Raw genomic sequence first — 14,923 nt, 5'->3', positions numbered from 1 at the left:
AGTCATTAGAGCCACCTCCACCATCACTAGCAGCAACAAAAGTAAACAACAAAATCACCCAGGATTATGATGCTGTATTACTACCACACCGTGCAGAAACAATCCTCTGTTTCATTCTCAGTAGTTCTGAGTTTCTCAAGCTGTGAGTCTTCTGTGTCTGCTTCAGTTGCCTGCTCTTGATATTTCTGTCAATCAGTTGCTGATAATCTATATAGAGCAACGAAAAAAAAAAGAAGAAACTAGAAATGTCGCTATGGCGACTGATGCCTCCGCCATAATGCATGATTCTCCCAATAGGCGTATAGTACAATGTCTTCACAATGTGTGATCCATGACAGTTTCACATAACTGGCAAAATATTGAAATGACAGGTTTGTCAGAAATGTCTTGAACTGGGTTTGCTTTAATTTTCTAAGAGTGCAGGTACACATATTTGGGGAATTGAGAATTTTTACTTGAATTCTGACAGACTTTTTATAAGTTTATGCATTGAGTAATTTCCAAGGTATGAAGAAGTATGAGTGTAATGACGGTACAAAATGGATTTTTTTTTTTTTTTTTTTTGGGGAGGGGGGCATTGAAACCTGGCCTTTAACCCTTAACCTTTGACCTTCGACCTTCTGGCTGGAAATTTCCAAGAGAATCTCCATTAGGTAATGCATGTAATAAGTTTTGAAACTAATAATGCAAGCATTGCATATACTAGTATATGAGGGAAATAGTAAGATTTTGAGGAGTTGACCTTGACCTTTGACCCCTGACTATTGACCCATGACCCCTAAATTCCCTAGATAATCCCTTCCAGTCAGTACATGTGTAAGTACCAAGTTCCACGAAGATACATTGAACCATTTGCGAGAAAAGTGATATTGCAACATTTTCACCTAACCTTTGACCTTTTGACCTTTGACCTTATGACATGAAACTCTCTCTGGAGAATCTTTACACAGTAGTACATGTCCACACCAAGTTTCAAGAAAATACCTCCGGGCATTGCATAGATATGGGGGAAATTGCAACATTTGTAGCATTTGACCTTGACCTTTTGACCTTTGACCTCTTGCCAATGTCACTAAAATCATATCAACTAATTGTCCCATCATACATCATCCTTGGACCAAGTTTGGTGAAAGCTGCTTCATCCAGTTTTGAGTTATCACGTAAACAGATAAATTTTAGGATTTGACCTTGATCTTTGACCTTTGACCTCTGTCCGATTTCACTGAAAAACTAATCAAGTAATTGTCCCATCATACATCATCCTCCAACAAAGTTTGGTGAAATTTACTCCATCCAGTCTTGAGTTATCGCGTAAACGGATACAATTTCATGATTTGACCTTGACCTTTGACCTTTGACCTTTAGCCGATTTCACCCAAAATCTAATCAAATTATTGCCCCATCATACTTCATACTTGGACCAAGTTTGGTAAAATTCCAGTAAATATTACTCAAGTTATCGCGTAAACGAAAGCGGACGGACGGACGTACGGACGTACAGACGTACGTACGGACGTACGGACGGACGGACAACCCGAAAACATAATGCCTCCGGCACCACTTCGTGGCGGAGGCATAAAAAGGAATTACCTGGGAATTTGGCAAATTTGTTTAACCCTGATTGAAATGATTGGCAACCCCCCCCCCCAAAAAAAAAAAAAAAAAACACCAAAAACTTCACAAACAAACAGCTGCCTGCTCTTAAATCCTGACTAATGGTTAAGTCTTAACCATTGGAATCACTTCACGCATGCTCTTCCTAAAGCAGGAAACTGGATATGATCCATTGGTACTGAGACTGTATATTTCAATGTGGTGCCAAATGAGGTGGGAGGAGATTTAATGGGGTGGAACGGGGAGGTGTAGGATGGACTATTTTGGGTTCAGAGGGAGAAGATACAGCAGGGTTGCAAACCCTGGGTGTCTGCAAAACGTGCTGAATTATAAAGTGTTTTGTAGATTTTATCTGACATTGTTATTAAGCTAAGGAAATGTGAAACATGTGAACAATTCTTTTTGCATGGTATTGTACACACAAGAATGCTTCACACTGGATGAGAAGTGCAAACTTCCTGTATTTCCGGACTCCCAGCTGAGTAATTTTGTGACTGCCTTTTATCACTTTAACACAGTTTGGCCGAGTCTGATTTCAGAGTTTTGATTGGATTCACATTCATTTCATGTGTGCAGATGTCCTTGTTGGAGGCTTATAATATTTATTTTTGTGAAAATATGTGTTTGCAATCTTGAAACGTAGCAATTTTCACAGGCTTGAAACAATACTACAAACGTTTGATAGAGCTAGGAAAGAAATTGATAGATAGGCATTTGTGTATTTTGCAATCTCACAATGTCACATTTAGGGACACATGTGAGTTTATCGTTGTGTGAATCAGAGAACCGGGTCAAAGTTATTGTTCATTTCAAGACCCAGTACTAACATGACCTGTGGCAGCATAAGATGTTGAGTAAATAAATAGCACATACAGGGATTGGTTGTTATCTGCCTGCTTACATTGGTTCAAAGATACAAAGATTGACAATGGGGATTGATTGGGTACAAGCACAATGACATGCAGTAGGACTCAAAGGACTAATGCTATGTGAAAAGAAAATGGGTGGTAACAGAGGATATGTTGTAGCTATTTGCCTGGCAGTCTATTGTTCAATCCATGTGCAGTATAACTGTAACAATTGTGTGTGTGTGTGTGTGTGTGTGTGTGTGTGTGTGTGTGTGTGTGTGTGCTGTGGCAATCTGTTTGATGTGATTTTCAGTGGAGGATGTTGAGGAATCATTGAGACAAAGGTGAAGCTAGGTCTACTTGCTTGTGGAAACTTGATAAATATGTCATAGTGTGAAGCACATTTTGTGTGATTTACTTCAGTTTCTGAGATTATGATAGGATCAGTCTACAGTACATAAAGCAACCTAGATATTAAAGTTGATTGAGTAATTCTTTATAGGAGAGGGAAGAGAGAAACAACAACTGAGCATTGAGAGTTTGCTCTGGAAAATTGTAAGCAAGTCTGAGAATAGTAACAGTAAGCTGGATGTGTTAATATGAGGATACAAATGTAGCAAATGTGTCAATACACTACAGCCTAAATGAAAAAATATATTATTCTACCTTATGAACATCCACTTGAAAGATTGGATGATACTGAAAGTGGAACTCCAGTGCAGTTGTATCGAACTGATCATTGTTCTGAAGTTACTCGAACAAGAAAAAATATGTTTTACACCTCAATAACAGAAATATGGTGTTTTGGGTTTGTTTGTTTGTTTGTTTGTTTGTTTGTTTGTTTGTTTTGGTGTGTGTGTACAAGATCAGTGGAATATTTTGAGGTGTTGACATCATCAGCTCACTCATTTGCATCCTGTAAAAGTGGATATTTTCACGCGACTAATTTTTCGCGCTTGTCCGGGTAAGAAGAGTTTGGCATGTTTTTGATTCCGCGGATTCAAGACATCAACTACTGGAACATATGGCACGCAAAAATATTTGCATGCTTTTATTTTCATGCTAGTTTCTGGTATCGTGAAATGCGCGAAAATTTCAACACCGCGAAAATTTCCACTTTTACAGTATTCACATCAACTGTATGAGAACTGTTTTTTCTGAAATTAGTGAACCCTCACAGTTTCATAACTTCCCCAAGTTTTATCACATTTTGATCAAATTTGAACTGTTCTCGTAAGATTTTACTCTTTCTTGTCAAATTAACTTATAATGGACTGAACTTTTCTAAATAAGCAGATGTACATGCACTACAGCCTGAGTGAGCATTTCCTCTTTAGTGTCTTTCTGAAAAGATTTAATAGTGATTTTAAAAAAAATAAACAATGTTGTTCTTTGCCACTTCTTAGAATCACTGGCTGGCTCCTGCTGAAACTGCTTGGTCTCTTCCTAATGGGAGTTCAGGTCCATGAGGGACAACTTGAAATGGTCCAAAAGGCGGCAGAGGTTGGTTCTTTTCCCCTTACCACCCCCTACCCCCAGCACCTTTAAATTCTCAATGTACCCTGACATTTGCCATGTCTGTGGCATGTGATTGAAGGCCCTTGAAACTTGACGCATACGCTAGGCAGACCCTGTGAAGTGGAACAATGTGCAGTGTTTTGTGGAGGCCTGTCCCGTACAGTAGGAATTGACAAGATTGTATGATTATGTGGTCCCCATTCACTGACAGTTCAATAGTTCCACAGCATATGTGCGTATGGGTGAAGAAGAAACCATGGGTCTAGCTAGTGTGCTGGGGTTACCAATTGCGGCAAAGTTTAAAGGGAGAAATCAGCTCTGAGAGCTATTTGAGCTATTTTACCTGCCTAATGAAAGCTTTCGAACCAAGAAGCAAATAGCAACTCTGAAAGATTCAAACCCTTGATAATGAAGTGTGAAGTCTACAGGTAGTATGTCATCTTGTGACATGAATTTTGGTCATGTAGCTGTTATGTTATCCCAGAAGTGATCTTCACTGTGTTTTTATATAATAATCAAATGAGCTTGTGCTGAATTACAAGTATGTTACAATAAATAGGGAATATCTCCACATTACACTGTACATGTATATCGTAAGTGCAAGGAAAATGTGCTTCCTATGGAAAGCTTAAATTTAGTCATTTTCATAATGAGTTGACAAGTTAAGTTATGGTATTTCAATCTTTTATAATTATTATTTTTTAAATAAACAGATCAAAACATGGTTGCAGGAAGAAATCTTGTCTGACCGAACCTCATGTGACCATGCATTACAAAACCACCACCAAAAGGAAAAAAAATCAAGGACATGGATTTTAGTGAAGGGTTCTGCAAGAGCAGACTGTAAGCATTAAAATGATGTATAACTTCATACAAATGGACTTTCCTAACCTCTGTTTGAATAAGGGAAAGAAAGTACCCATTGTGGAAAAGTGTTTACCAATACTGAGAAAAGAGGCTTTGAAGTTTAGGGTCTATTCAAGTGCCTTAATCTCACTAAGCTCTGCTCTGTACAATGAATGAGACAGAAAACAGTGCTTAAAACTCCATTGCAACTACAATGAATGGAAAATCACATTAAGCTGAAATCTTCCACTCTTCAACTTTCAGAGCAGTAGCATCAACCTTACAAAAAGTTATCAGAGTTAAAAGTGGAAAGTGTGTTTAAAGAAATGAAAAGTGGGCTCTGGTCTAAGACAAACCAAACACATTCATCTGAAAAAACAGAGTAACAGAAAAGCTGCAAGAAACACAATTTTCAAACAGTTTCATGATCCCAAATGTAAGAATTACATGTGGGGAAGAATTGCTCTTTTAGAAAATATAAAAAACTAATGACTGACCAGGTTGACCCACCTACCCTATTTTGAATACTCAGACAAAATCAGGCTTTGCGACTTTTTGGTGGTTTTGTGATGCACAGTCACATATTTATTTGTTAACATGGACAGTATGATGAGCTGCTTTCCTCTCCATACACGATGCAGAGTGGTGTTCCAGTCATCATCGTCCCTCTTCACCGGAGTCATCTCGACTACATCCTCCTCTCGTTCATCTTCCACCTGACTGGTATCAGGTTACCATTTGTTGCCGCGGGAGACAACCTCAACATCCCAATCTTTGGGTAAGGAGCTGTTGTTGTTGTTTTTCCCCTGTGGTCTGTTCGTTGTGTTGTATTTTTATGCCTCCGCCACGAAGTGGTGCCGGAGGCATTATGTTTTCGGGTTGTCCGTCCGTCGGTCCGTCCGTCCGTCCTTCCGTCCGTCCGTAATGAATTTTGTGGACAAGGTAACTATCAAAAGCTGTTGAGGTATCCTAATGAAACTTGGCATGTATGTGTATTAGGGAGTGAAGTTGTGCCTATCAACTTTTGGGTGCACGTGCTCAAGGTCAAAGGTCAAAAGGTCAAGGTCAAATACATAAAATTTCACTATTTCCACCATATCTATGCAATGCCTGAAGATATTTTCTTGAAACTTAGTGTATACATGTATTACCCAATTTAGATTCTCTGGTGAAAGTTTGGGTCATTAGGTCAAAGGTCAAAGGTCAAAAGGTCGAGTAAAAGTATTAAAACTTCTTTTTTTTCTCTGTAAATTGGAAAATTGTTCAAGGTATCTTCATGGAACATAGTATATATACATGTACTGACTGGCAGTAATTATCTAGAGAATGTAGGGTTCATGGGGTCAAAGGTCAGGGGTCAAAGGTCAAGTGCAACACTTCAAAATTTTACTATTTCCCTCATGTTCATGCAATGCCAGCAGGATTAGTATTTTTTTTTTTACACTTGGTGTATGCATGTGTAACCTAATAGAAATTCTCTTGAGAGTTTTTTTTCTTTTTCTTTTTTTAATTGCCTCAAAGGTCAAAAGGTCAAAGATCAAGTGAAAGTGCTGAACTAACTTTTTCCTCCATATCTCGGAAGTTGCTCAATTTATCGTGAAACTTACTGCATATCTATGCATGTTCTACCTGAAAGTGATTATCTTATGAATTTTAGGGTCTAAGGCCAGATGAACATGGTAACAATTTACTATTCAGTACAGAAATTGCACTTTTTCTCCGTACCGGTACCATGAAAATTACTCAATGCATAAATGTATGAATGGGTCAAAGTCAAGTTAAAGTCCTTAAATCCCCAAATACATGCTCTCCTATTCATCCAATTAAACCAAGTTCAAGGAAGGTGAACATTCAACACATTTCTGACAAACTTGTCATTTCAATATTTTGCCAGTTTTGTGAAAATGTAATCACACATTGTCCACATGTACTATCTAGACCTATTAGGAGAATCATACATTATGGCGGAGGCATACCAGTCGCCATAGCGACATTTCTAGTTTATTTGTTGTGTCAACATGCTTGTTAATTTCCTTGTAATTCTTTTATTACTCATCTTGTACAGATAGCCAGATTTGATGATATGAATTGAGGACAATGGCTTCTAGCAAGAACCAAAAGCACATATAATGCTTTTTGTGAAATCTTCAGAGGTTTTAACAGCTTTTTGTCCTGCAAAATGCAGTAACCATTCTTCATTTTTTGCACTGTTGATAATTATGGTAATTTATTTAGTGTGTGAACATCATGTGAGCAGACTCCCCACCAAGCATTCTCTCTTGGCATCTCCTAATTGGGGGTAACACCTTCAGGCATTGCGTCCATTGTTCAGGCACATTTGCCAAAGAATCGTGAAAATGTCGGCGTTAGCTCAAAAGGGCCTTCAGTCAAGTCAGCTGGCCACACAAGCTCATTGAATTGTGTTCTGATACTCCCAACTGTAGCTCATTAAGAAGTCAGCCAGTACTGATTTTTATAATTGTCATGTTTTCTCCAATGGGTTACTTTGACCTCTCTTCAGGTGGTGTCTGAGGAGACTTGGGGCATTCTTCATCAAGAGAAAACTTGACAAGGAGATTGGCAAGAAAGATTGGGTCTACAGGTCCACGCTTCACACCGTAAGTTTAAGCTTTCTAGAAAAATTGTCAAACTGGATAATCACCAAGGGAATCGGTGCCAGCCCAAATCTCTAGCTCACCAAGTGACAATTTGGTGCCCAATTTTCTCATTTTCATCTTAATTAGAAAATGCTTGGTCAGATTATCACCAGATATGAAAGGTGTTATTGCTAGGATGTGCAATGTAGAAAATCACATTTGTACAAATAGGCACAATTCCCTACTTGGGGTGCCTCATATGCCCAAGGCCCCACGTGTGTGTGTGTGTGAGGGGGTATAGTGGGGGTTGGGAGACAAAGCCCCTATTAAAATGAAGGAATCTTTACAAGTCTTCCTAAGAACCAGAAGTGAGTGCCATGAGTAAGTGGATTGGTAATTGCATGGTAACTGCAGTGTAGGATCTGTTCAGGGCAGTTACAGGGATGAGGTGGGTGTGGAGGACAAATTGCATAGGACCAAAGTTTCACATTTTCTCCTTCGTGAAAACACATGGTCAAATTGGTCACCAAACTTGGCAGGCATTATCACCAAGGTGACTGACAATATCTATTCAATTCAAGGACTCAAGAAGTCCCTTAACTAGAGAATTTAAAAGATCTGGTTTAGAATCATAAAGACCCCAAGTAAATACATTTGTCAATGTACTTTCAAAAATGTGTAAGGTTATTTAAATGGTAGATCCAGGGGCCAGTTTTTAATGCACTGATCTTTTTGTTGTCTTTTTAAACTGCATAGTCAAATTTTGAATACAGTGTACTTGGCAAGTATTTTTTTTTACCAGTGTGATACAATATATAAAAAGATGCCATGCTTGCCTGTAGGCTCTCAAAGCTGCCTCCCACCCCCAAAGTTTGCTATGTTCTCAGGTAATAATCTGCAAGAATGTGTTGAAGGTGAATTTGTGATACTCTGGTGAGCACAAGATCTCCGGTCTTTTGTTGTATCCCCCCCCCCCCCCCCCCCCCCCCCCCCCCCCGTGAAATAACAAACAAACACCAAGGTTGCCATTATACAAATAGAGATTATTGTACAAGAAAATATTGCCTTGTGCATCCGCTACAGAAGAATGCACAAGTGGAACAAACCCTCATGCAAACAAAGAGCATCTAAACCCAATGGGAGTATTATTCAATGTATTACAGTACTTTTGTGACTATATTTGTTTTTTCAACAATGCCTTGCAAATCTCCAGTGTATAGTTACAGTTCGACCTCGATTATCCGGCCATGTCGGGACCTGCACTCGTCTGGATAAACGAATTGGCCGGATATGGGAGACACAATGTTTAAACATAATGTATATAGCTGCCGTCTAAGCTGCCATCCCGTGCACTGGCAGCTAGGCAGTTAGCGTACCCTGCATTGGTGGTGTAATCTATGCTAGCCTGTGCAAAATTGTAGTCCCTTCTTCACAAAATAAAGGAGGCCTATAATAGGTCTATCTTTATGTGAAAATCACACATGTTTTACCTCATTAGATATTGAGAAACCTATCATGCCCATCTTATGAAATTAGTGAAATAAATCCATGAAAGTCACTGTTTTTTCTCAATTTTTGGATTAAAAAAAAAAGTCCTTCATTGCGTGAAGGCGTCCGGATAATAGAGATTTCCGGATAAAGGGAGGCCGGATAATCGAGGTCGAACTGTATTCCAATCAAGTGTCTACAAGGTCAATGCTTTTTCTGTTCCACAAAGTTTTCAACTTAAACATGAATTTGTTTTCTTTTTCTTCTTTTCTTTGAAAATATGTAAGATAGAATTGAGATATTTGTTTAATGGCATGTTGATATTGTTCTTCTTTTCACAGTATATGGAGGAAATTCTCAGGAATAATCAGAATATGGAGTTTTTCATCGGTGAGTACAGTATGCAGTCGGACTTGCGTGGAAGAGATCTGTAGAGAGCACCTAATGTACAATTACATGTGTATTTTGATTTCTCTGTGAGATTTTAGTGTGTGTACACCTATCGAATTGAGATAACAGCATACAGTAGCTCTTGGCATTCAAAAGAGTAGGTTTTGTTTAGTCTATTCAAGTGTTTTTGTTCATTAAAGACAAAACATTCAATATCTTCAGATGCTGCATTATCTCCAAATGATTGAGATTTACCTGTGTAGGGCATTTTGTTTCAAGCATATGAGGCAAAAATATCAAGCTCTTTCTTTCTTTCTTTTTTTATTGACAAGTGTTGTCATTGAATGATATGTAGCAATATTATGTTAAAATGTTTTTATTGCATTCTTTCCAGAGGGTGGAAGATCAAGAAGTGGCAAAGCACTTGCTCCAAAGGGAGGTCTCCTCTCCTGTGTTGTGGATGCATACAGGGATGGTATGTGAAGCAATTGTTCTCCCTCTATAAATATGCAAGCACTTTATGATGTTTCTGTACAATGTGTCTGTTAACCTTCTATTTAGGTCAATTTTATCCATCATATGCTGTATGGTTTTTGAATGGTTCATCAATATTGTTTGTTCATTCAACTGAAAGTATCCTGAATGGTGTTAGACAGATGCACATGTGTATTTGCCCAGTAATCTATTAGTGTATCTTTAATAGGTGATCCACCAAAGTAATTGATTTTGAATTCAGCCACATCATTTCAGGTGTCTCAAATCACAAATGGAAGGAATTTGATGCCATGTTGTCTCTCATTATATGTCCACTCACTCTTCTCATTTCTGACATGACTGATTTTATCATGAACCCTATATATCAGAATCACATGCATTGTCCTCAGAGCCAACTCGCTGTTTGTAGCTTTTCTTGTTTTAAAGGCCAGTTTTGTTTCACCTCATAATCATAAGATGTTTCTCTCCTTTGATTGATGACGGGCAGATATCATCTCAGATGCCTACATCATCCCCACATCAATCAGCTATGAGAAGATTCTAGACGGTAGCTTCAGTAACGAGCAGATGGTAAGGAGTAGTCTTGTTGATGTCTTGAGGTTTTTTTTTGGATGCGTGGTTGCCATTTTGCCACACATTGAGTATGCTATGGGCAGCAAGGGAATATATGTATTTACTGGGTAGAAGATAAACAGGGCTTGTAATGGAGCTTATGACATTTTGAGATTATTTTCCCCCATTCTGATGAAAGAAATTTAATTGGTTGATATTAAAAATGGTCAGGATCTGATTACCCGTAGTTGCCAAAGCTTGATGACTGGTTGATTGGCAACCAGTGGAAATTATTATGAGATCGGCTGTGGAATAGAAAAAACAATCACTCCCAAGACAAGTAAACCTCCTGATCATTTTAGTTGGCAAAAGCATTTTCTTTTTGTCGCCAAAGTGGCATAACTCTCCTAGCAGCCAAAATACATGATGACCACTTAGCAACATATCAAAATTGACTGCTTTCTGCAGACTGCCATAGTTCAGATATGACCTTTTCTAGCCATCTGTAAACCAGTGGTTGTTGCAATGCAGCGCCTTCTTGAGCCAGCTCGTATGTGAGTGGGTCATAATATGTGCACTTCAACTCCAAGACATATCATTTTGTAAGAAAAAAAACTCAACAACAACAACAACCCTGCAGTCTTCATATTTTACTCTCAACTATCCTTCAGTGGTTACAATGTAGGTGTGCAACTGTCCCATCCTAGCATCCTGCTAGAATATGTTTTTGTTTTTTTCTAGAATATGTACAGAACCAACAAGTTCTGTTGCTCACATCAAATATCAACCATAGAAATGCAAATCACAAGATGTGGTGTGTGTCTTGCAGGGTATGCCCAAGAAGAGGGAGACGTTTTTCCGTGCTGTCCAAGGCATCTGGCATGTCTTATCCAATGGCTTTGGAAACGTACGTGTGGACTTTGCCCAGCCATTCTCTCTCAAGGTACAGTGATATATTTTTGAATTATCTCCTCTTTTTTTTTTAACTTTGCTTTCTTGGTAAGTGTGGAGTGTAAAACGGAAATCAGTTGCTTGACCAAGACATCTATTTCAAGTTGCCCATAAATTGATAAATCAATAAATCACCTGCATTTGAAAATAATGATTTTTTTTTTTTGTAGTAATTAACCAATTTTGCTCAAATGTTTGTTCAAATTGTAGCTGTCTTGACTTTTTATGCTAACATGAACATTAATATGATAACTCATAGGAGTTCATTTGATTTTGTGGCATCTTTTTATTATTACAATGTAAATTTTTGCTCTGTAGTCTTGAGGCTTTTGGGGAAACAATACATTATTATTATTTTTTTTTCCAATTACAGTACTCTCCGCGTAATCGGGTATCGCTTAAACGGGTACTCTTTTTAATTGGGTAGTAATGTCAAAATCAGTTCCAATGCACATTAAAATTACCGGATAATCGGGTTGCCTCTCCGCATAAATGGGTAAATAATTTTCTTCTAATCTAATTTCTACCCACATCTTATCGCAGATATAACACTTTAAGAAATTATGAATGTCAAATTTTCCACGGCTAATCGCATTCTCTGCTTAATTTGCAAAGAAGACCGATCATTTGGGGAGTGATTAAACATGAAAACACATGTACCAGTACCAACTTGCCCCACGTAAACGAACATTAAACATGTAGCTGGCACTCACAATTGCATAGACAGACAGGAGCTGAACACACTTGTGCTACCTCCCTTGCTCCGCTACAACGTTCACAATACGAGAAATTTGCAACGAAAATCCGGCCATGCACCAGCTCCATAATTTTGATTTTCTCCAGTCACTTCTCGAAAAGTAACCTGACGTTCTACGTGACTAGTGCACACAAAGAGACGTGTTCATTTTGGAAAACGCCTGCATAATAGCGAGGAGTCTATAGTCAAACGACAAAGTTGTCTGAAGACATATTATATCCATAAAAAGAGAGTAAATTATTGCTCGTGACTGAGCAAGTGTCAGGTACAACACGTATGTATAATGTGCCGAGCAAGCACGCGTGTTAAGCATATTGTGTAGGTGTTTGGTGCAGCGTACAATGCATGTACAGTGTACATACACATTGTGTGTGTCTGATTGTGAATGAGACGTGTTCTTCTGTTAAACGGGTACTCCGCTTAATCGGGTAAGAAACGCTCTGTTCGAGCCTACCCGATTATGCGGAGAGTACTGTAATGGATTTTTTGAGGATTTCTGCATGCATGGTAGGGAAAAAAAGAATCTCTATATACTCTTTCCAATGATAAGATGTGAGACATTTCTTCAACGATTTTTAAAACAAGTTTGAAGGGAGTGATTGGAGAAATAGGCGTTACCCAATTGTATAATGGGGTAAACCCCCCCCCCCCTCCCCGTATTGTTCATACACTGTTGCATAATCTTCCTTCTTGACTCTTACAGGAGTACCTGAGTGCTTCTCCTATGCCCACGGCACTCAACAGTGACCTCTCAACGGTCACTCCAAAGAGGCCCAAACTGCAGAAGGCTGTCAGTGACCACTCCATCTACGGGATGGACGTGGTCATTGAGGATCAGCGACAACTCATCAGGGGTCTCGGAGAACACATTGTCTATGGTGAGTGACTTGGTTGGCCTTTGTGCCACCTTTCATACAGTATTTGTGCTTTGTCTTGAACAGGTTTGTGTTGTGTCTTGGATGGGTTTTTGCTTTGTCTGTCTTCCCCCTAATTGTGCATTGTCATAGTGATAACAACATTTTGGTTTTTGAACTAGTTTTCTTTGATAAAGCATAATTGAGTGAACTGAACAGATATTTTTTTTTTAATATCAAACAAACATTAGGTGAGGATGTTGAATATTGAGTGTTAAGTTAACAGTTGTACCCAGTGGATTTCTTTGCTGTGATGCTTTACTTTTTCTTCTTCTTTTTTGTGTGTATGAATTTTGCATATTTTTCTTCATGTATTCTTCTATAATCACAATGGTCTATAGAACAATGGAAGCTAAACAATAAAAAGTTATATTCATACAAGCTCCCGTCACATTGTGCTTTGAATTGCTGTACAAACCACAAGCACTTTGTGGTTTTCTACATCACACCATCTGATGGCATAATTGTGGCACAATGAGTGTTCAAGTATTTGTGACATTAATGAAGCAAAGGTGTAGAAGTTCAGATGAGATCTATCGTAAAGGACAAATCCACCTTCATAAACATAATGACTGAGAAAATTTAGCAATATCAGGAAAACATATCAGTGAAAAAAAAGATAATAAAAAATCTTAACTATTGAACAGATTTTCCAATTTTCCTTAAACTTTCACTGATGTGTTCTACTGATATTGCTGCATTCTCTCAATCCTTATTAAAGCATATGAAGGTGGACTTGTCCTTTAACATGACCCAGGGAATACTTCTGACCTTCATAAAACAAAATGGTGTTTATATTTCTCTTTAACTTGGTTTGTCTTCAACAAGAAGTATATTGTGACTGTGCTTCACTGATACTGAAACAGATACACAAGGAACTTGATTACATACCCCTTTACTGCTTACTTGTTTCTGTTGACAATTTGTGTGGACTGAATGGTTTTGCCGATATAAAAGTTTGTAGATTTCAAATTATTCACAGTTGGTATCCAATTTTGTAAATTTCTTGATGAATTGATATGTGGCACTTAACTCTACCTACACTTGCTTGGTCTCATTCCTAGTCTTTATAGATGAATGTGAAACGAGCATGAGGAGTTTTCTCCTTGCGAATCCATCTTTACCCCTTCGCACACTGAAGTTTACCATTTTTTATCGCATAAAGTGTGTGGTATGGAGAAGTCTAAAATTGTCTAATTTTTTGTTAACAATGGTTACCTCCTCCTTCTCAGATTCTGTGAAGATTAACACAGTGATGAGCACAAATCTGGTGGCTTTTCTTATGCTGACAAAATTCAGACAGGTAAGATATTTGTAATCATTGCTGCCTAACTAGGCCGGGCTATTTAGGTAGATGATAGAGCGGGGGGGCCCCTCCAGATCTCGGTCGTCGACGGTGCGATCGTGAGGAAAATTGGCAAACACATTGCCTATGATGTAATCTAACGTCCCATGAAATTAGTTTTTTTGAAAAAAAAAAAATGATTTGTGGTAAATTATGCTAATTTATTCATAATGATGCATGAAATCAGACAATTTGGTATAAATCACTGAATAGAGCTCAAAACAGGCACATTTTTTGTGTAAATATTCTTTTTAGTGTCCTTAGCAAATGTATGAGAAAAAAATTGTGCCATCAGAAAAAATTTCTAAAGTATTTTATTGTTTTTTAATTTCTTATGTATTTCTGTGTTTTTTCGACTTTATATTTTTCATTGTTTTTTCGATGAAATTTGTCCGCGACATTGTTCCGAGCAAGAAAATGTGTTATTAATTGATTTTAATCAATAAAACCCTAAAATAACCAGGCTTTCATGAAATTTGCCTGTAAGCACAGTTTGCATTGAAATTGTACACGAATTCACGTTTTTGAGCAATTTTTGGTCTGGCATGCACATACATATTTATGCCCAACTTCGGATCCGCGTGCCCAGGCATCGCAAATTTTGTGTC

General features: G+C 38.1%; 1 protein-coding gene across 1 annotated transcript in view; it reads left to right on the top strand.

The window, feature by feature from the left end:
• LOC139714985 (glycerol-3-phosphate acyltransferase 1, mitochondrial-like) overlaps positions 1-14,273 on the top strand; it is a gene marked incomplete at both ends in the record, with an annotated part of 39,582 nt that extends 25,309 nt beyond the window's left edge. The window contains 9 exons of the mRNA XM_071626629.1: positions 3,869-3,965; positions 5,468-5,604; positions 7,348-7,444; positions 9,253-9,301; positions 9,696-9,776; positions 10,284-10,366; positions 11,178-11,291; positions 12,760-12,934; positions 14,203-14,273. Coding sequence (XP_071482730.1) covers positions 3,869-3,965; positions 5,468-5,604; positions 7,348-7,444; positions 9,253-9,301; positions 9,696-9,776; positions 10,284-10,366; positions 11,178-11,291; positions 12,760-12,934; positions 14,203-14,273 — 904 coding nt within the window. The remainder of the gene's footprint in view (positions 1-3,868; positions 3,966-5,467; positions 5,605-7,347; positions 7,445-9,252; positions 9,302-9,695; positions 9,777-10,283; positions 10,367-11,177; positions 11,292-12,759; positions 12,935-14,202) is intronic.
• Positions 14,274-14,923: the final 650 nt, after the last annotated feature.

The sequence above is a fragment of the Diadema antillarum genome, unplaced genomic scaffold, assembly GCF_040938485.1.
Source record: "Diadema antillarum isolate AM-2024a unplaced genomic scaffold, OU_Dant_1.0 seq00002598_RagTag, whole genome shotgun sequence".
NCBI lineage: Eukaryota > Metazoa > Echinodermata > Echinoidea > Diadematoida > Diadematidae > Diadema > Diadema antillarum.
This window is presented reverse-complemented; position numbering and strand designations above follow the sequence as displayed.